The sequence below is a fragment of the Dermochelys coriacea genome, chromosome 7, assembly GCF_009764565.3.
Source record: "Dermochelys coriacea isolate rDerCor1 chromosome 7, rDerCor1.pri.v4, whole genome shotgun sequence".
Classification (NCBI taxonomy): domain Eukaryota; kingdom Metazoa; phylum Chordata; order Testudines; family Dermochelyidae; genus Dermochelys; species Dermochelys coriacea.
Window position 1 is genome coordinate 95013010 of NC_050074.1, and position 23015 is coordinate 95036024.

At 41.2% G+C, this 23015-nt stretch overlaps 1 protein-coding gene across 5 annotated transcripts in view; it reads right to left on the reverse strand.

Annotated features, from left to right (window-relative positions):
* Positions 1–23015, reverse strand: part of KIF11 (kinesin family member 11) — a 74452-nt gene that overhangs the window by 25267 nt on the left and 26170 nt on the right. For 3 of the 5 annotated variants that reach the window (XR_006282947.1, XM_043519581.1, XM_043519580.1), the window contains exons 3-17: positions 15758–15890; positions 15528–15625; positions 15369–15447; positions 14779–14964; positions 14572–14696; positions 11583–11673; positions 9567–9809; positions 9322–9417; positions 8513–8601; positions 7092–7179; positions 5289–5477; positions 2744–2951; positions 1787–1858; positions 1114–1286; positions 513–635 (exon numbers count right to left, since the gene is read on the reverse strand). Coding sequence is in view for 4 of the 5 variants with exons in the window: in XM_043519581.1 (XP_043375516.1) it covers positions 513–635; positions 1114–1286; positions 1787–1858; positions 2744–2951; positions 5289–5477; positions 7092–7179; positions 8513–8601; positions 9322–9417; positions 9567–9809; positions 11583–11673; positions 14572–14696; positions 14779–14964; positions 15369–15447; positions 15528–15625; positions 15758–15890 (1993 nt within the window). In the remaining variant the exon portion in view is untranslated. Of the gene's footprint in view, positions 1–512; positions 636–1113; positions 1287–1786; positions 1859–2743; positions 2952–5288; positions 5478–7091; positions 7180–8512; positions 8602–9321; positions 9418–9566; positions 9810–11582; positions 11674–14571; positions 14697–14778; positions 14965–15368; positions 15448–15527; positions 15626–15757; positions 15891–23015 lie in introns of those variants that run through there. The other 2 variants (XM_038411545.2, XM_043519582.1) reach the window with 2 other exon arrangements.

The following is a 23015-nucleotide window of genomic DNA, read 5'->3' on the forward strand; positions in this document are numbered from 1 at the left end:
AGGAGATGCTTGGGTAGGACAACAGCAAAATGCACTAGAATGCTTCAAAAGTTAGAACATAAACTACACACTGAGGAAGATAGCAAGCCAGTATAGATGCTCTAGACAGGGGAGATGTGGTCAGAACAAATGAAGAAGAGCATTTTGGATAAACTGCAGGCAAAATAAATGAGAGGGGGAAGTTTAAGCAGTGGTCCTTTCTTTTATCTAAAACCTTGAGGAGCCAAACTTTGACATTCGGACAATTGAGATTGTACTGCTGAGGGGAATACATAAGCACACAAACAAAGAGGTCGCTAATGGAAAAGCAGATTTGGAAGTTAGAGAGGTAACAGATGAACCCATGGGGCAGAGTATGCAGATGGGCAAGGCTAGATCAAAGATGGAGACTGAGATGAGAACCCTGGGAAGAGTTACTGAGAGAGCGGTCAGTAAGCTAAGTGAACTAGAAGAGCACAGCAAGGAAAGTCCAGGAAGAAGTCTGTGTGAAAGCAAAATATTCATGCATTTACCTTTTCTGCCACAGCTGAGCAGGTCTTGATGTTATTCTGAAACTGGCCATTTACTCCCAATACAAATTCTACCACAGGTACCAGACTACTTAATGCTCTTTCCATTCCAGATTTATGCTCTTCCTAGAAAGGATGGTGGGGAAAAAAAAAAATTAAATACCAGACAGCTCCTCAATTCAAGACTGCAAGAGATTATTCAGACTCATTTGAATATATTCAGGGCCCTATGTGTTCTGCAATTGCAAAATTTGCTCCAGAATCTCCCTTGCTGTAGAATTGTGCTCCAGAATCTCAACAATTAGGGAAAAAAAAAAGTTTCCAGACCTTCTGTTTGGGAAGATGGTCTTGAACATGTGAACAGAGTATAAGACAATACCAACCTACTTCTAAAAAGCCTGCAACAATGACCCAGGTGTGACTGCCCCCATTATCTTACTTCAAGCCCTATAGATTCAATAACCATGCAATTGAGGGCTCTGAGACAGCTACTGAATTGAAAGTTATTTTTATTAAATTGACTAGACCAAGTTCATGGAGGCCCTTTAAGAGTAAGAAAGATCCATATTCCCAAAATAACTCAAGAGCATCTAAATTAACTAACCATCAATCTCTTCAACTCAGCTTTATTTTTTACTGATAGAGTCTCCTGTTCTAGTATTTTTTCAGAAACCCAAGAAGTTTCAGCAGACAGCATTTCCACAACAGAGGCAAAAGATGAAGATACGGCTGATGCAATAATATTAGTGGTTGAAGAGCTGGCAGACAGAAGGTCACCTACAAAGGTAAACAGAACATTACAAACTTTGTAAAGAGTTTCCCCAAGAGTCCTACACCATAAGAGAATAAGGGTTCATGTTAGGATACGCTAATAATGTGGTACTAGGATGACCCAATAATCTCACAGATCTTGGGAGACAGGCCAGTCCTTGCTTACAGACAGCCCCCAACCTGAAGCAAATACTCACCAGCAACCACACACCACACAACAAAAACAAAAAGAAAAGGAGTACTTTTGGTACCTTAGAGACTAACAAATTTATTTGTGCATGCTTGGGGGTCGCATAATAAATTTGTTAGTCTCTAAGGTGCCACAAGTAATCCTTTTCTTTTTGCGGATACAGACTAACACGGCTGCTACTCTGAAACAACAAACACACTAACACAGGAACCTATCCTTGCAATAAAGCTCGTTGCCAACTATGTCCACATATCTATTCAGGGGACACCATCATAGGGCCTAATCACATCAGCCACACTATCAGAGGCTCGTTCACCTGCACATCTACCAACGTGATATGTGCCAGCAATGCCCCTCTGCCATGTACATTGGCCAAACTGGACAGTCTCTACGTAAAAGAATAAATGGACACAAATCAGACGTCAAGAATTATAACATTCAAAAACAAGTTGGAGAAAACTTCAATCTCTCCGGTCACTTGATTACAGACCTAAAAGTGGCAATTCTTCAACAAAAAAACTTCAAAAACAGACTCCAACGAGAGACTGCTGAATTGGAATTAATTTGCAAACTGGACACCATTACATTAGGCTTGAATAAAGACTGGGAGTCGATATGTCATTACACAAAGTAAAACTATTTCCCCGTGTTTATTCCCCCCACTACTGTTCCTCACACGTTCTTGTCAACTGCTGGAAATGGCCCACCTTGATTTTCACTACAAAAGGTTTTTTTTCCTCTCCTGCTGGTAAGAGCTCACCCTACCTGATCACTCTCATTACAGTGTGTATGGTAACATCCATTGTTTCATGTTCTCTGTGTATATAAAATCTCCCCACTGTATTTTCCACTGCATGCATCCGATGAAGTGAGCTGTAGCTCACAAAAGCTTATGCTCAAATAAATTTGTTAGTCTCTAAGGTGCCACAAGTACTCCTTTTCTTTTTGCGAATACAGACTAAACACGGCTGCTATTCTGAAACGTAGGATAAGAACAGTTTGCTCTGGCCAGAAACAGTGCCTCTCATCAATCACAAGTGTTGCCCACAACACAGCAAACTGAAGTGGACATTTGGACATAACCTTTACTATATGGATATGCTTGCTCAACTTGGACTACCATTGGTGTGACAAAATTCAGCTCTAGTATTTTAGGTAAAGCTTGGTCCTTATGTCATGCCATATCAATTTTAGGAAAATCTTTGGTATTTCTGCTGCATAGAGTTCATGTTAGCAGTCAGAAGATAGACTGATATAAATTTGTTACACTTACCAACTAAATTAGTGTAAGATTCTATCATTTGTTGCTGTTTCAAACTGTTCTCATTAACAGAATCTTGTATTTTGCTAAACAGAACATTCATTTGTCCTGCAAATCTCTGCTGGACTTCTGCATTGTGTTGATCAACTACTTTTTTACGATCTAGTTTTGCATGGAGACCAGACACATCTTTTGTTGTTTCTTCAACCGTACTGAGCAACTAAAAAAAAAAAAAAGTTACATTGTCAATCTTCAGATGAACCACCTTCAGCCTCAAAACATAATCGAAGGGTGTACTATAGTCTTTGTTTACTTAGATGATGAAAACTTAAACATATTGTTTAAAGCAGGAGTTGCATCCCTAGAGAAGGGAAGCCAAGAGTTTACATCAACATGCTTAGTATATCACTACATTTAATTTCTTAATCCTTATATAAATTACGATCAAGTGCTCAGGCATTCAGAAAATTGCACACAAGACGTTGTTTACTCTTACCAACTTTGAGAAGAGACACACCAAGGCGTTAACATCCCAGCAACCAATGTCCCCAAAATAGGACAATAGGAAGTGAAGGAGCATGGTGGCATCACCTCTCTGAAGTGTAAATAGGTGTAGGACTCTGTCATTTAGGTGGTTTCCCACTACTTTTGTAGTGAATAATATAGAATTTGACAATGTATTTTGCCTGCCAATTACTCCTAAGGGCATTCTGTGCCAAAAACGTAAAAATTCGGCACCAAAAAACCCCAAAAGTTCTGTGCACAATATTTTAAAATTCTGCAAATAATATTAGTTAAATAAATATGGAGGCTCCACCATGGCATCGGGGAGCACAGGCCACTGGCTGCACAGAGGTGGGAGATCACTATGCAGCTTCCCCCTCCTGGACATGAACTCAGTGGTGAGGCTGCACCCAATCCTGACACAGAGCAAGGACCAGACCTGCCCCAGAAACACCCCAGCGCCCTGCCTCTCTGTGCTAGGTACAGCAAGTGTGGGCGGGCAGGCTCAGCAAGGCAGGATCCAAGTGTGGAGGGGCATAGTGTGGCGGGATCCAGGTGTGGGTTGAGAGGGCTCTGTGTGTGGCAATCTGGATGCGGGCAACCATTGAGGGATCTGGATGCACAGGGGCTTGTTGGGGGGTTCTGGGTGTAACGGTAATGAGACTCAGCAGGGGGTCCAAGTGAAGGTGGTTGGGGATCATCAGGGTGGGGTGTAGATGCTGTGGGAGTGGGGCTCAGTGGGGATACAGGTGCAGCTGGTTGGGGCTTGGTGGGGTGGGGATCCAAATGCAGGTGGAGTGGGGCTCATCGGGGGGTGGAGTTTCTGAGGGTGTGTGTGTGTGTGGGGGGGTGAGGCTCAGCAGGAGGTTCCGAGTATGTGGGCGTCTGGATGCATGGGGGCTGGGCTGATGGGGGAGCAGCTCCATGTACAGGGATCCCTCCCCCTGAAGCTGAGGTGCGATGGGTGCAGAAAGCAGAACAGGCGAGTTTGCAGAGCTTCCTGAAGCTGGGGGAGAAATCTGGGGGTGGGTTTGACTCATCTCCGGATGTCAGGACTAGCAGCTGAGTCTGGCGCAGGGTAGGAGCCACCAGCCGGGTCTTCCCCAGTCCCACCCCCTGTCCCACAGTCATTTACCTCTTTGCCAGCTGCCCTGGGCACCCGAAACATACTGCTGGGAGGGTTGCATGACGACTCTTGTGAGTTCCCTTTGCTTCCCCGTCAGAAAGTCATTTTTCTGCAGGGAAGCAAAGAAATTTGCGTGGGACAAATTCTGTGCATGTGCAGTGGCGCAGAATTCCCACAGGAGTAGCCAATGCAAATAAACCATCTCCATTTGTTACAAGAAAGAACTCAACAGGAATATTGGTAAAGAAGAGTTATGCTGGGTAAATATAGATACAGGAATTATCACTTTGAAGAAAAAGCAAAGTTTTCTACAGCAAGTCACTGCTGTAAGTGACTTGTAAGTAAGAATTAAGAGCAGTACTAAGCATAAAGTTATCAATATGCCCCAAAGCGTAACAGTGGCATGTAACACTGTTTGGCGAGCAGTTCACTCAGTTAGTACAACAGGTTATAGGACTTTACTGCAGACCTCCTCTATGAAGTAAGTGTTTGCACCCTACTTCTCCCCCATAGTTTTATGGGAGAGTTTATCCCATTTAGGGCTGGAGGTCATCTCTCGAGTTGCCATATAAAATAAGCATTTGCTGGTTCACTGCACTCTGGGGTGATGCAGACTGGATGACACTGGAGCTCAGAGCTTTTAGGGCAGGATGATGTTGAGGAAGGCAGCATACTGGTTAGTGAATAGTCAACCATCAAACTGTCACAAACAAACTTGCCATCTCAAGTGATGTCCCCTCCCCATCACTGTGGAGTGGGTCAGTTCATAAGTCTGTTCCAGTCTTCAGTTTTAAGATCAGCTTGCAAGATACTGTACCAGTACAGTTTTCACAAATCATTCCCTTAAAAATTAAGCACATTATCGATAGAATTGCTTAGAGAGTATGGGAAGTTACATATGCAATTAGTTATCAGAAATGCAATAACCTTGCTAGCAGCGCCATGCAGCTTTTCTTCAGTGTTCTCCAAAGCTGAAGCCACATATTCCTCCTCCTCAAGATGAATCTTGGTTTCTTGCAAGTTTTTCCGAGTGTCTTCCAGTTCTCTTGCCCTGATCTGCAGATCCGTTTTGCATTGTTCAAGTTCATTTTTATTAGCCATGAACAGCTCAGTGACCTAAAGTGCAATTGAAATAAAGAAGTTAATGAGGAGATACTGCTTTTCAGAAATCTGAAAAGCAATTTAGTCATACTTCCAAATCATATATTCATTAGGAAGAATATCTTCTTCCCCAACAATGTGACTTATGCCAAATTATCAGATTACTGGTCAATTACAAATGCAGTCTCAGTTAAGCAGTATGTTTGATATTTGAGACCTTTTACACTAAACTTGAGTATGTCTCAAAACAAGTACCAATGACACTTTTCTCCAAAGCAAGAAAATATGATTAATCACAAGGAAAAGTTCTGCATTATAATAATTACATCCACTCAAGGTTCTCCCATTAAAATCAGCCTAACCAAATACCTGGAGGAAAAAGATTCAATTAATATTACTTAATTTAGCTAAAGGCAAGACTTGTAACATCAACATTTGATAGCTTTGTAGTTCCAAATCTTGGAAAATAAGGTTTCTTATTCTCAGATTTAGCCTAATGTACATGTGCAATGAAAAGTCACCTTTTCTCACACAAACGCTGAAAAGTAATCGCTAATCCATCCAGAAAAGAACATTTTAAGAGTCCGATTTTTTGTTGAAAGTCCATCAGAGCAATTTTAAGCTAAGGCAAGCTTAAGAACCAAGTGTAATATTGCATTACGCTGTTATAAGTTACCAAAGTGAAAAGCCACACTTATTAGGGAGTTAGGCATTGGGTTTCCCTTCCAAATAATTATTATTTTTGATTAGGAGGTTTGAAGTTTAGCTTCAGCTTCACAAACTGACTAAGCATATTGACTAAGCTCCCTAAAGTACCACTGGTATACAAACAGCCTTTGTTTAGAGCTGGTCACAAAATGCCAGTTTGCTGGAACCAAAGTGTATTGCAAAATTGAGACTGGTTAGATGAACTTTTGTTGAATCTCAGACAGTGCTCCATCAGAACCCTGTTGGCCAGGCAGGTTTTCTTTAGGAAACTTGTCTGGTTCCCTTCCAACTTACCTGGGCTTCAAGGGACCACAACTATAGGGCAACCCCACCTTGCCAGGCTTCCAGAATATAAGATCCCAGCTACACACCAGGGAGCCATAAGAAATCTGACTTGACTGGGGTTCTCAGAACTTCCAGGCTCCAAAACATTCAGTCAGGAGCCTGGAGGTCCTGGGATAGGCTGCCAGGATATGTGCTCCAGGGCAGCCCTGGGAGCTCCTTGGCAATGGCAAAACTGACAAGAATGTCAGTTTCATTCAGCAGCTGCTAGGCTATCCTGTTTCAGAAACACCATGCATTTGCTTTTGAAATAATTTTCCCCCCAGGATTTTTGGTTTGTCAAAATTATGGAAAAAAACTGGTTTAAGTCCAAATTGGAAACCAAGTTGATCTCAATTTCTTGCAAACAAGAAATCCTGAGTTTCAGACAGCTCTACCTTTGTTCTTTTCTGATTGAACATATTCAGTTATGCAAGAACTACAATCATCATCAGAAAAATTTAGATTTACAAGATGTAAACTCACAGTGATAGGTTTGGAGTTTCTAAAAATATCACAACATCAAGCTCCTCCCTTTGATCTAGTTGTCCCCCCCAACTTCTTGTTTGCAGATGAGTATTGTTAAAAGACTTCACTTACTCTTTTCACTTCTTCCTCCATGGCACTAATTTTATCAATATACTCTGCAATTTGTTCCTCTTGAACTGTCACTTTTCCATTAAGAGCTCTAAAACAATAAGTGTAACATGATTGGTTTAATAGTTACCTAATGCTTCTCATGCTGCATGGTTATCTTAATGGTATTTTTATCCTAGTTTCCATATACCATTGGAAGGGACCTCGAAAGGGCATCTAGTCCAGTCCCCTGCACTCATGGCAGGGCTAAGTATTAAGACCATCCATGACAGCTGTTTGTCTAATCTGCTTTTAAAAATCTCCAATAATAGAGATTACACAATGTTGCTAGGGGATTTATTCCAGTGCTTAACCACCCTGATAGAAAGTTTTTCCTAATGTCCGACCTAAACTGCCCTTGCTGCAGTTTAAGCCCATTGCTTCTTGTCCTCTCCTTAAATGTTAAGGAGAATAATTTTTCACCCTCCTCCTTGTATCAACCTTTTATGTACTTGAAAACTGTTTTGTCCCCTCTGAGTCTTCTCTTCTCCAGACTAAACAAACCCAATTTTTTCAATCTTTCCTGATAGGTCATATTTTTCTAGACCTTTAATCATTTTTGTTCTTCTCTGGACTTCCTCCAATTTATCCACATCTTTCCTCAAATGTGGCACGCAGAACTGGACACAATACTCCAGCTGAGACCTAAATCAGTGTGGAGTAGTGTGGAAGAATTACTTCTCATGTCTTGCTTACAACACTCCTGCTAATACATCCATAATAAGTATTATTCATTCAAATGCAACAAAGATTGATGGCAGTTTGATTTAGACAGTATAGTGTACATGAAGAACCTTGTGTTTCTTCCTTCAGATGCATTATTTATTGACCAACGCACTCACAGGTATTCTGAGGCAGATAAGAGTTTAGAGCGAAGTCCCCAAACTGTAAGGCATGCCCCCACTAGGTTGGCGCAGAAAAACGTTTGAGGGCCTGGGCCAGCCTCCAGGAGGGGTGAGGAGGGAGCACCACCCAGCCCCACCTGCATCCTGGCTCCTGGCCCCACCCCCATCTCCACATCTGCCCTCAGCCGCAGCTCCATTCCTGAAGCTGAGGCTGGGAGCAGAGCCACATCCAGCCATGGGCCCGGCTGCTAGTCTCCACTGTGGCCCAGCTGTGGCTCTGCTCTGCTCCTGGCCCCAGCCCCAGCTGTGCTCCCAGCCCCCCCCCCCCCAGCCCTTGCTCCTGGCCCCGATGGGCACAGACAGGGGTAAGCGGGAGTGGGGTCACAACCCTGAAAAGTTTGGGAGACTACTGGTTTAGAGAGACTGACTTTGTACTAGCCGCAGTTCTTACAGGTACAAATGCTCCTATAAATTATGTTACATTTGAGGATGTGGTTGCCATGCTTGACACACCGGGTTTTGCAATAGTCAAGGACTCACTCATAGTTTTCAGCAGAAATGTAGATTCCATTTTTCTCTCGTGCAACAGCAAGATCTCGTTTCAGGCGTTCAATCTCCTCTGTATATTCCTGTAACAAAAATGATCTGTAAAAGACTGAAGATTCCAGTTTGATAAATTACATCTCTACTTTGATTTCGAGTTAGCAGGTGGCTGTAACGCTGTAAGATGTTACACATGCCCTTAAGAAAAATTTTATAAGAAAGGTAAAATAATGTTTTAAGTGTTAGTACTTTTAGTTTCACATCTTGAAAGCAGTTACAGCATTGCAGAACCTCTCATTAAATACATTTGATTAGGTGTAAAGCGACAGTGCTCAACAGTAAAATTTAATTAGGCAGTGTCTAATATCTTAAAATAATCACCTATAAAAGTTCCCTTACTAAGGGTCAGTTTTATCTGACATGCTGTGTTATTTGTCAAACCTTACTGACTTATCTACCATATGAGACACTGGGATGCTTGTGTCCAAGTTGAGGCACCTATTGTGTTAATATTTTGCCAGATTTTAGTTGCTACCATCTGATAGTCAGCTGTCTAAACCTCCTTGTGAACAGGCGTCCACAACAAAAGCTGTAACCAGTACTCTGATTGGCAATTTCAGCAAAAGGGGCAAAAGCTGAATCAGTAGGGAGATTAAATCCTTAAGACTGAACACCCCACTCATCACTAAAATGGTGCCTACAGGACAGGATGAAATGATAACCATGCTAATTCTCGGCAATTTGGCTGACCTGACAGAAATAAATTTAACTAGCCTTCAATTTGTGAAAGCATACTAGACAATTACCTTAATGAGAGCTCTTTTTGTCAGCTTCTGGTTAACTTCAGGCTTATTCATGATATTCTTTGCTCTATGTGCATATTCTAGAGTGCTCAAAGTTTCCTGTATAAAAGTACAAAGACAGACACATGACCTCAAGATGAAGGTTTAAGATTTTAGTACTTCATTTGAACTTTTGTATAATTTACAGACTGCTGGAATAAGTGTCCCACTAACGACAATGTCGGATGGATCAGCTTGCCAGTCTTTACCTCAAGATTTACAGATGCAGGAGAAACTGTGGCAATTATAGATGTTTTTGTACGTCCTCCAAGAGAATCCTGCAGGATTCTAGTGAGTTTAGATTCCCTGTATGGAATATGTGGGGCTCTTTCTACAAGAGCAGTAATAACTCTCCCCAGAGTAAGCAGAGACTGATTGATATTTCCAGCTTCACGAGCTCTTTTGTCAACTGCTCCAGAACGACCAATGTTTTCACTTCCTGCAAGATCAACCTGAAAGGAGAAAAAAATGAAATCTGTAACTTACTGCCATGAGAGTGCAAAAGGCAGACAACTCCTATCTTATAAAGTTGAAGATAAAGAATGATTACCAAAATATTAACAGGTTTCAGAATAGCAGCCGTGTTAGTCTGTACTCGCAAAAAAGAAAAGGAGTGCATCCAATGAAGTGAGCTATAGTTCACGAAAGCTTATGCTCAAATAAATTTCTTAGTCTCTAAGGTGCCACAAGTACTCCTTTTCTTTTTTGCAAAATAGTAATATGCCACCATGCATACAACCTAGCTTTCCTAAGACTTAGGAGTGTTTATTGTATATTCTGCTCAATGGCTTCATAAAAACATAAGAACTGCATACTGGGTCAGATCAAGGGTCCATCTTTCTCCAACAGTGGCCTGTATCAGGCCTTTAGGGTGGCAGTTATGAATAGGGAATTTATGGAGTGATCCACCCCATTTTCCACTCCTGGCTTCTGATAATCACAGGTTCAGGATCACCCCAAGTATGGGGTTGTGCCCCTGACCATCTTAGCTAATAGCCCTTGTTGGACCCATCCTCCAAAAAAGAACTGGATAATTCATAAACCGAGTTACACTTTTGGCAACCACAATATCCCACAGCAGTAAGTTTTACAGGTTAATTGTGCATTGTATTAAAAAAAACCCCAAAACAAAAAAGTCCTCGTTTGTATCGTAAATGTATATTATAAATTTTGCCTATAAATTTCATCACGTAACCTGTTTTTTTAATTCTGTGAAATACACCTCAATCTTAGAGACTAACAAATTTATTAGAGCATAAGCTTTCGTGAGCTACAGCTCACTTCATCCGATGAAGTGAGCTGTAGCTCACGAAAGCTTATGCTCTAATAAATTTGGTAGTCTCTAAGGTGCCACAAGTCCTCCTTTTCTTTTTGCGAATACAGACTAACAGGGCTGCTACTCTGAAACACCTCAATCTGTTGCTTGATTACAGGCCCATGCAATCCAATCTGGTAAAGCTGGTTCCCCTAGGCTACAGACAGCAGAGTTATTCTATAGTGCTTCCATTTGAATAGAAGACCATCTAGATTAATGACTCCAGATTGCTCTCTATTGTTAGTCCTCTGCTGGGTGCAAGTATTTCTCCTGACACATCCTGGAATACCAGTCCAAGATGAAGGCACAGATATTTACAGTCAAAATAGCATTCACGAAACAAACTGAATTTGGTATCGCTACATACAGACGTATACTACTCAGTCACACCCACTACTTATTTATGCAGGACACAAAAATGAATGGTCTAACAATATAGGGCCAGATTTTTAAGAAGGTACAGACACACCTAGTAGGATTTTCAAAAGCATTTAAGGCGATGTCTAGACTGCATACCTTGCAATAGAACAGCTGTGCTACTACAGCAATGCTGCTATAAGGTATGCAGTGTAGCTGCTCTTTGCAGGCAGGAGAGAGCTATCCTACCAGCAAAATAAAGCCACTCTCAACAAGGGGCAGTAGACCATCTCCCACTGAAAGCACTATCCACATTGGCGCTTTTTGTCATTAAAACTTTTGTCGGTCAGGGGTTGTTTCGCGCTTCCCCCCCACCTCTGACTGACAAAAGTATTAACAACAAAAATGCAGCGTAGACATAGCCTAAGCGCCTCTCCTGTGAATTAATGTCAGCTGTTCAATGAGACAACGAGGCAAAACATTTTCTTCTTCTAGTTTGTTATTCTAGGATTGTCACCTTCATAGAACTCTGGAGTTTAATGCAGATACTTACCAAGTTTAGTTTCCCAATTTTAACAAGCTCTTCTCCATCTATTGTAGTTTCTTTCATGTGTATGGTGACTGAAAACACAGAGTGTGAACGACTGCAAAATAAGTCAGTCAGTTTAAAACAGACATCCCAATAAAACCAACTGTTGTTCTTTTTGCAAGACAATCACTGATAAAGTGAAAAGAAAAGGAGTACTAGTGGCACCTTAGAGACTAACAAATTTATTAGAGCATAAGCTTTCGTGAGCTACAGCTCACAAGTGCTACTGATGTCATTGGACTTGTACCAGGGATAAGTTTGGCCCATTGATTTTTTTTTTTAAAAATAGATGGGCACTTTCCTAATAGATCATCTTATTTTACTAAGCACGCTTCTAAATAGGCACTTTACAAATGAGATCCTCTGAAAAGCACTCATACTAAAACATAGAAGGGGCAGTATCAGAAAATTCAGCCTAATGTTTAGGTTTCAGGAAAAAAATTTATGAAGAAATAAAAGCAACAAACTCTACAAATATTTTTATACACAACTTATGGAAACTTTAAAAAAAGAAAACGAATGTGCCCTGTTGTGTTTGTAACCAATGCACTAGGTACACACAGGTACAGTATAAAAATACTTTTCAGATTCTCCTATTATCCAAGCTATGTAAATACAAGCAAGCAGTATTCAGGAATAAAAATTTAAAAGTCATGTTTTTATCTAAGACATTAGTAGAGCTTAGGACTTATTTTTAGCTTGACAAAAAAAAAAAAAGGAGTACTTGTGGCACCTTAAAGACTAACAAATTTATTTGAGCATAAGCTTTCGTGAGCTATAGCTCACTTTAGCTTGACAGGTTTCAGAGTAGCAGCCGTGTTAGTCTGTATTTGCAAAAAGAAGAGGAGTACTTGTGGCACCTTAGAGACTAACAAATTTATTAGAGCATAAGCTTTCGTGAGCTACAGCTCACAAGTGCTACTGATGTCATTGGACTTGTACCAGGGATAAGTTTGGCCCATTGATTTTTTTTTTTTTAAAAATAGATGGGCACTTTCCTAATAGATCATCTTATTTTACTAAGCACGCTTCTAAATAGGCACTTTACAAATGAGATCCTCTGAAAAGCACTCATACTAAAACATAGAAGGGGCAGTATCAGAAAATTCAGCCTAATGTTTAGGTTTCAGGAAAAAAATTTATGAAGAAATAAAAGCAACAAACTCTACAAATATTTTTATACACAACTTATGGAAACTTTAAAAAAAGAAAACGAATGTGCCCTGTTGTGTTTGTAACCAATGCACTAGGTACACACAGGTACAGTATAAAAATACTTTTCAGATTCTCCTATTATCCAAGCTATGTAAATACAAGCAAGCAGTATTCAGGAATAAAAATTTAAAAGTCATGTTTTTATCTAAGACATTAGTAGAGCTTAGGACTTATTTTTAGCTTGACAAAAAAAAAAAAGGAGTACTTGTGGCACCTTAAAGACTAACAAATTTATTTGAGCATAAGCTTTCGTGAGCTATAGCTCACTTTAGCTTGACAGGTTTCAGAGTAGCAGCCGTGTTAGTCTGTATTTGCAAAAAGAAGAGGAGTACTTGTGGCACCTTAGAGACTAACAAATTTATTAGAGCATAAGCTTTCGTGATCCGATGAAGTGAGCTGTAGCTCACGAAAGCTTATGCTCTAATAAATTTGTTAGTCTCTAAGGTGCCACAAGTACTCCTTTTCTTTTTGCGAATACAAACTAACACGGCTGCTACTCTGAAACACAAAGTGGTATGGCTACACACATATATTACACACATATATGTATTTATTCTGCACTGGCATGCAGCAAAACTCAAATTCTATCACATTCCCATTTCCCAGCCAAATAGCAAATTTTCAAGTGTTGGAGTGGGAAAATAGAGGGTCCTGTGTTTGCACTGGATATGAACTGGATCACCCAATAGGGTTTTTCCATCTGACTGCTTAGTAACAAATCCTAGACCATCATTGGCTAACTAAGCAGCGCTACTTACAGTTGCTAACGAGAGGGTGCCTTATATCATCCTCCCTTGCTGACAGAAGGGTAGCAAGAGAGAAGGAAACTATCTTTCCAAGAAAGGCCTATCAGCTAAGTGACTACAGCACACAAGTATGTGATCTCTGTAGGTAATTTACACAACAAACAGTATATTTGCATAGCTACAATGTGAGAATAACCCTGCAGCATAGACATATTCTACACTGGTGGAAGGGATTTCCCCCAATCTATGTAGGAACTCTACCTCTCCGAACGATGGTAGTTACATCACAGTCGCACAGCTATGTCTACACTGAGAGTTAGGTCAGAATAGCTAAGGTCGGTCAGGGATATGGATTTTTCATGTCCCTGACCAACATAGCTATATCAACCAGGCCTATGTTGCAGAGGGAATTTGTTTCAGTTCATATTAGAACATACCCCCAAAACACTTTTCACTCACATACTCCTGGCAATCGGGCTTTTTGTTTGTCTTTTGCCTAGCCAGGCATTTATCACAAAGCTTCAAAAGCTAAACTGAATACTTGAGTTACTATTAAGTGTTGTTATTCTAGGCACCATACCGAGGAATGTTCTTTTCCCCCTTGTGCATCTTGGCAGAGGTCTAGTAGCATTCTGATGCTTGTGTTGACTGGACATCATAAGTGAGTGAGGAGGCCTGGTCTAGAAACAGCCCCTCAAAAAGAGCTGTAAGAGCTGCTTCCAGGTATATGACCCCGCAGGCATTTTGCCTGCCTGTGTCTTCCAAAAGCAGAATGCTTTCAGGTGTGCCTGTGTTGTGCTGTACTCTCCACATTTTGCAGGATGATAGAGGCGTGACTTACAAAGCCACAGTAGAGCCCTAATCTTGAGAGCCTAAACTAATATGGGGACCACAAGCTCAAGCAGGGTTCAGTGTAATTTCAAAAGTCACACCAGGTTTGTTACATTAAAAATAAATAAATAAATACATCTTATAAGAGGAAAGTTTTGTACCTAGAGTATGCATTCATGTAAGTAGCTGCAGTTGTTCTTTTCGCTGCTCCTCTTTCTAAAATCTGATACACTTCATCCTTGTTGTGCACAGTTATTTCTTCCAATCCTTTGATAATTACACCCCTCTGTCAAGACAGGATTTTATGTTACACATTTTATTTAGTCATTCCAAGAGCCCCACTTAAGTTTTAGAATTCAGATTTGTACCTTGTTACGTGGGTCATCAAACATTTGCAGTCTCTCCCCTACATCAGGAGAAGGATTCAAAAGATCAAAAAGCTCCTCATTGTAGATTTCCAACAGGGAGACTTTCACAGAAAATTCCGTACCATTGTCTGAAAGTTTTTCAAATATTTGATGCAGTGTACGGGGGATTATACCAGCTAGTGGATCCTATAATTAAAGCACAGATGAGTTTATTAAATACCAGTGCCAAGAAAAGACCAAAGGGACGGTGGGAATAAAGAGGAGAATTAAGTTTAGGGAAATCAACTTAACTTGTTTTAAAGATTAGAGTTTGACACAAATAGACCATTTTTCATAGGATAATTTTCAGAACATGCAGATAGATTTGAAATAAAGTCAGGTTTATCTAAGAGAATATTTATAATTTTAAAAAAGATGTTTAATGGTAAACTCTTAATGTTAGAGTAGGTGAGTTTGAAATGAGAGCTTTAGAGTACTTGCAAAAGACCAATTCCAACCACATTTTCATTATCTACAGCTAAGTCTTGTACAATATACTCGCATTGAATTACAATTCAGCTAACGAGGTTTTAATAGGAGGTCAGATTTACCTCTTCCCATGTATATTCTTCATTAGGTGATCTCTCCCCTTCCATTGTGAAGGTTTTTCCTGTACCAGTTTGGCCATAACTGTGTGGCAGAATTTGAAGATTAAAAGTAAATACTTGAAACTGAAGTTACATGTTAAGAAAGTAGTTTGGGGCACTTACGCAAACACGGTACAGTTGTATCCCATAATAACTTCATCCAAAATAGGACAGACAACATTCCGGTACACCTCAATTTGTTTTGCTTGAGCTCCGAAGACCTGTTGAGGCACAGTCAGTAGATCACATTTAGCTACACTCTGATGTGTTTCACCAGTTGAGGTTAGCACATATTTCAATTCCATGACTGATTATTTAGACATCTAGAAGTCAGTGACTCAAAGAACAGTTACCATATCAAACGTGTAAGTCTTCCTTGCTGTTTTATCAGTTACTCCTCCAGTACGAACGCTAACTTCCTTTCTTGCATGGTCACAATCTACAACAGCATGGGCGTTTGCTTTGCGCTCCGACACATTAAAGGGCCTAAAAGACAAGATTTAAGAATACATTTCTCTCATCAGCAAGCATATGAATCAGGTTTGGCTAAGTGGTGCTTGTATTTTGGTTTAAAAATCCAAAAGCAGCATAGTGCTTATGCAGTATAAACCACAAAATGTATTTGCTTAATCTAGGGGAAGTTTCCTCCATTTATCTTCAAACCACTAAAGAGTGTATTTGATGGATATTTGGCATGTTTGCAGCTATTCTGCTGTTTGTGCATGCATTTTCAACAAGATTATTGCCTCTAGAACACAGGAGACACACATACAATAACTAATGAACTAAAAAGTGCAGTTTTATTTAGACTTGTCAGTTTATCTAACAATATGCCAAATTATATTTCACTAATGGTTAAATATACTGCATAATTCTTATTGTAAACATCTTTATAAGAAAATCTTGAATGTAGCGTGATCCACCGTGGATCCCTAGCAATACATCAAGTCAGTTATTATGACTTCTCAACTGGCCATCATCCAGAGTTTGAAGAAAAAGCCCAACCTCCTACAAAGCACGTGCCCAAATGTATAGTGTTCTGACATGGAGCTGTGAGGGAAAGGATTTCTTCTTTAGTAGGTTATACCCTAAAGTACACATTTTTATTAATCTTGTGAATAGCCTTTCACCGAGAGCGAAGACCAGGAAACAATTAGGTTAGCTAAAAAGGCAATGGAAGAAGCTGTCCAACATGGTTATACAGTAGCTAAACTTCTACTAAAGTTGGTTTAATATGGGGGATGGACTATGTTTCTCATTGGACTGATTGCTTGCATACAATTGAGAAAAGAGGGACTCAACTTCATCCCACGTTGATGGCCTTTGGGGCAAAGAATCTCTTACCCAATTTTTAAGGCACCATGTAAATTTACAATGCTTATAAAATAGAGCAGTAGTTATCATCAGAACCATTTTAATGCTGATACATTATTTCCATTATGAAGACCTATTCACAAGCACTTAACTGTGTGTGTGTGTGTGTGTGTGTGTGTGTGTTTAAAGCAAAAGAGCTTTCCAGATACTAAAGGGCAGGGTGGAGAGAAGAAGTTTAAGGGATTTGGGGAAGCTTGATAGAAATATGATTTGTCATTTAATGAGTTGCTGTCTTCAAAGGACAGAAGCTACTATAGAGTCCTGGAATGGAGTTCAGTCCAAGGGACTAGGTTCTTTCATAGAATATCAGGGTTGGAAGGGACCTCAGGAGGTCATCTAGTCCAACCCCCTGCTCAAAGCAGGACCAACCCCCAATTTTTACCCCAGATCCCCAAATGGCCCTGTCAAAGATTGAACTCACAACCCTGGGTTTAGCAGACCAATGCCCAAACCACTGAGCTATCCCTCCAGGTTGTTATAGGGATGTCCAGAACTGTGGGAATAACCCTGATACTATACTTATGGAGCCCAGGTGATACATATTTGCAACTAAACTATATACTGATGTTTAGTGAGAAGGAGGCAGAACAGAATTTTTGTCTGTTCGTTGTGTGCGTGCTTGCTGTGTGCCTGCTTGATTGAAGTTTACAGTGTGGTCTCTTTTGGGGGCTGAGTGCTGAGCCAAGCAGCCTGCTAGCTAGGCTGAGAGTTTACTAATGAGGTTCTATCCTTGGATCCCTAGTCCCTTGACAAGGGGGCATGGCTAATTCAGGGAGAACAGGAGTTTAAAAACTAGCTCCTAAGCAACCAGAGAAGCTAACGAACAGCAGCAGCAAACATGGTAGTTTTGAGAGGGAGCATGACAGAGAGCATGAGAGCCATGTACACCTAACAGACAGACTGACTTTAGGCCAATAATGCCCCCCCAAAACAATTAACAAAACCAAACCCCTGCAAGAGTAATAATAATGCAGGCAGAAGTCCAGCAGCAAAGTGGGGGCTATCCAGTTTTTGCACTGAATGCAGCATGTAAGATTAGCTGTCTTGTGGGCAGGTGGCATATGTATTCCTTTGGAGCAAGAAACTTATGTCCCTCAGAGACAGAGTATGGGCTCTTGAGACCAGAATGGCTGAACTGAGGAGCTAAGGGAGCTAGAGGTACATAGATGAGACTTTCAGGGACACAGTAGAGCAGTCCCACCCGGGGTGTGAAAGCCTCTGTGCTGTTGAAGAGAATGAACATCTCAGGGAAGTCAAACATCAAGCTGGAGCAAAGGGAAATAATCCCATAGTTGGGATCTTCCTTCCAGATGCCATGGTATCCTCTTGCAGTGACAAGAGGGAACCCCATTTATTAAGAAGAGACCGACAATAGTAATGGAGGATTAAACTGTTAGAAATATAGATAGCTGGGTTTGTGAAGACCAGAAAAACCACATGGTGAATTGCTAGTCAGGTGCAAAGGTTGGAAACCTCTCAAGACATCTAGATAGATGTATGTGCAATGCTGGGGAGGAGCCAGTGGTAATGATACATGTAGGTACCAGAGACATAGCAAATGGTAGGAGAGAGGTCGAGTGGCCAAATTTAAGATGCTAGTTAAAAGGTTGAGGTCCATGGCCTCCATGGTAACATTCTCTGAAATGCTTCCACTTCTATATGCAGGGCCAGTTAAGACAGGCAAAACTGCAGGGTCTCAACACATGGAAGAGATAATGGTTTGGGAGGAGGGATATAGGTGATTAGGAACTAGAGAACTTTTTGGGAAAGGAGGAGCTCCATCTAAACCAAAATGGACCAGACTGTTGGCATGTAAAAATAAAGAGATCAGAGCAATTTTTAAATTGAGGGATGGGGAAAGCAGAGAGGTGCAGAGGTTCAGACCAAGACATCCCTTAGTGGAGGATTTATTAAAAGGGATACTCTATTTCCTAAGAGAAGAGGATAGAAGGTGATAAAATGCCACTGGGAACTGAAAAAGAAACAGTCAAACAAAAGGGTCCCATTCAGTCATCACAAAGAAAGACAACTAAATATTGAGAATTTTTACAAGCATTCGTACACAAATTCTAGAAATCTAAATGTTAAGATGGGCAACCCTGGAGTGCCTGGTATTAAATGAGGATATAGATATAATAGGCATCACAGAAACTTGGTGGAATAACAATAATCAATGGGACACAGTAATACCAGGGAACGAAAGACATAGAAATAACAGAGTAGGCTGTACTAAGAACATAAGAATACACAAGAACAGGGGTCGGCAACCTTTGAGAAGTGATGTGCCAAATCTTTATTAATTTAAAGTTTCATGTGCCAGTAATAAATTTTACATTTACAAGCCCCTTGCCCCCGCCTCCAATGGAACCCCAGACTGGCAGTAGGCTGAGCGGTCCCGGCTGCCAGCCCCGCTCATCCCGCTGCGGCCTGGATGGACGGAACCCCGAGCTGGCAGCCAGGATCCTGACTGGCAGCAGGATGCCACTAAAAATCAGCTCGTGTGCCGCAGGTTGCTGATCCCTGCATAAGAACGCAAGAATGGCCATACTGGTTCAGGTCAAAGGTCCACCCAGCCCAGTATCCTGTCTGCCAACAGTGGCCAATGCCAGGTGCCCCATAGGGAGTGAACCTAACAAGTAATGATCAAGTGATCTCTCTCCTGCCATCCATCTCCACCCTCTGACAAACAGAGGCTAGGGAAAGCATGGAGGTGGAAGCGTGGCACTATATGTAAAAGAAAACAGAGTCAAATATAGTAAAAACCCAAATGAATCAAACTGTAACATAGAATCTACATAGAAAGAAATCCCATACTTGAATAATAAGAGTATGGGAGCAGGAACATACTACCGACCACATGATCAGGATTTTGACAGTGACTGAAATCTGAAAACATAGTAATAATGAGGGATTTCAACTATCCTCATATTGACTGGACACATGTCACCTCAGAACTGGATGCAGAGATAAAGTTTCTAGACACCATTAATGACTGCTTCTTGGAGTAGCTAGTCCTGGAACCCACAAGGGGAGAGGCAATTCTTGATTTAGTCCGCAGTGACACACAGGATCTGATCCAAGAGGTGAATATAGCTGAACTGCTAAATATTAGTGATCATAATATAATTAAAATTTAAAATTCTTGTGTGGGAGTTGGGGGGGGAATACCAAAGAATCCCACCACTGAAGCATTTAACTACAAAAAGGGGAACTACACAAAAATTAGGAAGCTAGTTAAATAGAAATTAAAAGAAACAGTCACGAGAGTGAAATGCCTGCAAGCTGCATGGACATTACTTAAAAATACCATAAATACAGGATCAAACTAAATGCATACCCCTGATAAAAACAAACAATAAGACTATCAGAAAATGCCACCATGGTTAAACAGAAGCAATAGCAAAAAGACATCCTTTAAAAATTGGAAATTAAATCCTATTGGAAACAGAAATGAGCATAAACTGGCAAATCACATGTAAACGTATAATTACAAAGGCCAAAAAAGAATTTGAAGAGTAAGTAGCAGGACACAGAAACTAACAATTTTATTTTTTAAATTATTTATTAAAAAAGGGAAGCCTACCAAACAATCAGTGGGGCCACCGGACACTCAAGTTGCTAAAGGAGGACTCACAGAAGACCTGGCCTTTGTGGAGAAGTTAAATGAATTCTTTGCATTAATCTTCACTGCAGAGGACATGAGGGAGATTCCCACACCTGAGACATTCTTTTTAGGTGAAAAATCTGAGGAACTATCCCAGATTGAGCTGTCAGTGGAAGAGTTTTTGGAACAAATTGGTAAATTAAGCAGCAATCTGTCACCATGACCAGATTGTATTCACCCAAGGGTTCTGAGAAAATTCAAATATGAAATTGCAGACTACTAACCGTGGTATGTAAACTGCTACTTAAAAATCAATCTCTGTACCAGAAGACAGCTAATGTAACATCAATTTTTTAAAAAACGCTCCAAAGACGATCCTGACAAATAGAGGCTGGATAAGCCTAATTTCAGTATCAGGTAAATTGGCTGAAACTGTAGTAAAGAATTATCAGACAAACAGATGAAGAAAACATGTCGAGGAAGAGCCAACACTGCTTTTGTAAAGGGAAATCTTGCTTCACCAATCTATTTGAATTATTTGAGGGAGTCAAACAAACACGTAGACCAGTGATTCTCAAACTGTGGGTCGGGACCCCAAAGTGGGTCACAACTCCTTTTTAATGGGGTTGCCAGGGCTGGTGTTAGACTTGCTGGGGCCCGGGGCCGATGCCCAAGCCCTGCCGCCTGGGGTCGAAGCTGAAGCCTGAGGGCTTCACTACTGGATGGCAGAGCTCAAGATAAAGGCTCCCTGCAGGGGGCTGAAGCCCTTGGGCTTTGGCCCTCCCAGGCTCAGGCTTTAGGGTTGTATAGTAATTTTTGTTGTCAGAAGGGGGTCATGTGCAATGAAGTTTGAGAACCCCTGACGTAGACAATGGTGATCCAGTGGATATAGCGTCCTTTGACTTTCAGAAAGCCATCAATAAGGTCCCACATCAAAGGCTCTTAAGCAAAATAAGTAGTCATGGGATAAGAGGGAAGTATCTCTCATGGATCAGTAATTGGTTAAAAAACAGCAAACAAAACGGTAAGAATAAACTGTCAGTTTTCACAATGGAGAGAGGTAAATTGCAAAGTCCCCCAAAAATCTATACTGTCCTGTTCAACATATTCATAAGTGATCTGGAAAAAGGGGTGAACTGTGAGGTGGCAAAATTTACAGATGGTACAAAATTACTCAAAATAGTTAAGTCCAAAGTTGACTCCAAAGAGTTACAAAAGGATCTCACTAAACTAGGTGATTGGCAACAAAATGGAAGATGAAATTCAGTGTTGATGTGCAAAGTAATGCATATTGGAAAACATAATCCCAGCTATTCATACAAAATGATGGGGTCTAAATTAGTTGTTACTACTTGATTGACATATGACCATTATATATCATTGTTGCTACCATTGTTATACAATTGCAATAAATCTTGTACAAAGTGTATCATGTAAGATGTCAATGGAAAAATTATGATTTGCTAAGTATGTTTATCCTGTTTATATCCATGTATCATCACTGTATCTGAAGTAATGAATATTGACTATATAGATCTATATCCCAGATGTGTTTGTTCCTGGGGTAACACCCACCAGGTGAAGCCAGACAGCTTTGTGATAATGGCCCATCAAGGGCAATGGACTCTCATACTGCGCCACAGAAGAAACTTGTCCCAACCGCAAGTCTTCCTGTGGACGTCTTAGGCCTTATCTACGCTGCCACTTTACAGGCTGCAACTTCCTTGCTCAGGGGGGTCCCAGAGCTGGTGCCGCAACTACATAGCCATGTTGAAGCGCTGCCACGGCAGCGCTTTCATGTATCTTCACTATTAACGTTAAAGTGCTGTTTGGATAACTTTCAAAAAGTTTTTGCAAACCGAGAGTTGGAGGGTGCGAGCTCTGGGGTGGGGCCAGGGATGAGGGGTTTGGGGTGCAGACTGCCTGGGGCTGCAGTTGGGAGAGAGAACTTCCCCCAGTCCTCTCTCGCCGCAGCAGCTCCGAGGGAACTTAGTCCATCACTGCTTCAAACCTGACACACCAACTTTGCAATGACTGTAACCCTCCCCTTCTTTATAAATAAAGCTTTAGATTTTAATTATTTATTCCTGAGGGCATCCTGCACCAAAAAATTAAAAATTATGTGCACAATATTTTAAAATTCTCCAAAATTCTGCAAGTTTTATTTGTCAATAAATAAATGCAGATGCTTCAGCTTGGCAGTGGGGAGCACAGGCCACTGGCTGCACAAAGGTGGGAGATCACCCTGCAGCCTCCCCACCCAGGTGTGGGGCGGGCAGGCAGGCTCAACTAGGCAGGATCCAAATGTGAAAGGGCTGTGTGGCGGCATCCAGGTGTGGGGTGAGAGGGTTCTGTGTGGGACAATCTGGGTGCAGGCAGCTCAGCGTGTGAGGGGGGTGTCTAGGTGTGTGGAGGATCTGAATGCACGGAGGCTTGTTGGGGGGTTCCAGGTGCAGGGGCAATGGGACTCTGCAGAGGCTTCCAGGTGAAGGTGGTTGGGACTCAGCAAATGGGTCTGGGTTTGAAGGGGTCAGTGGGAGAGTCTGGTGTTGGGGGAGTAGGGCTTGGTGGGGTAGAGGGTTTGATTGCAACTAGTTGGGGAGGTCAGTGGATGTGGGGGCTCAGAGTGGTGC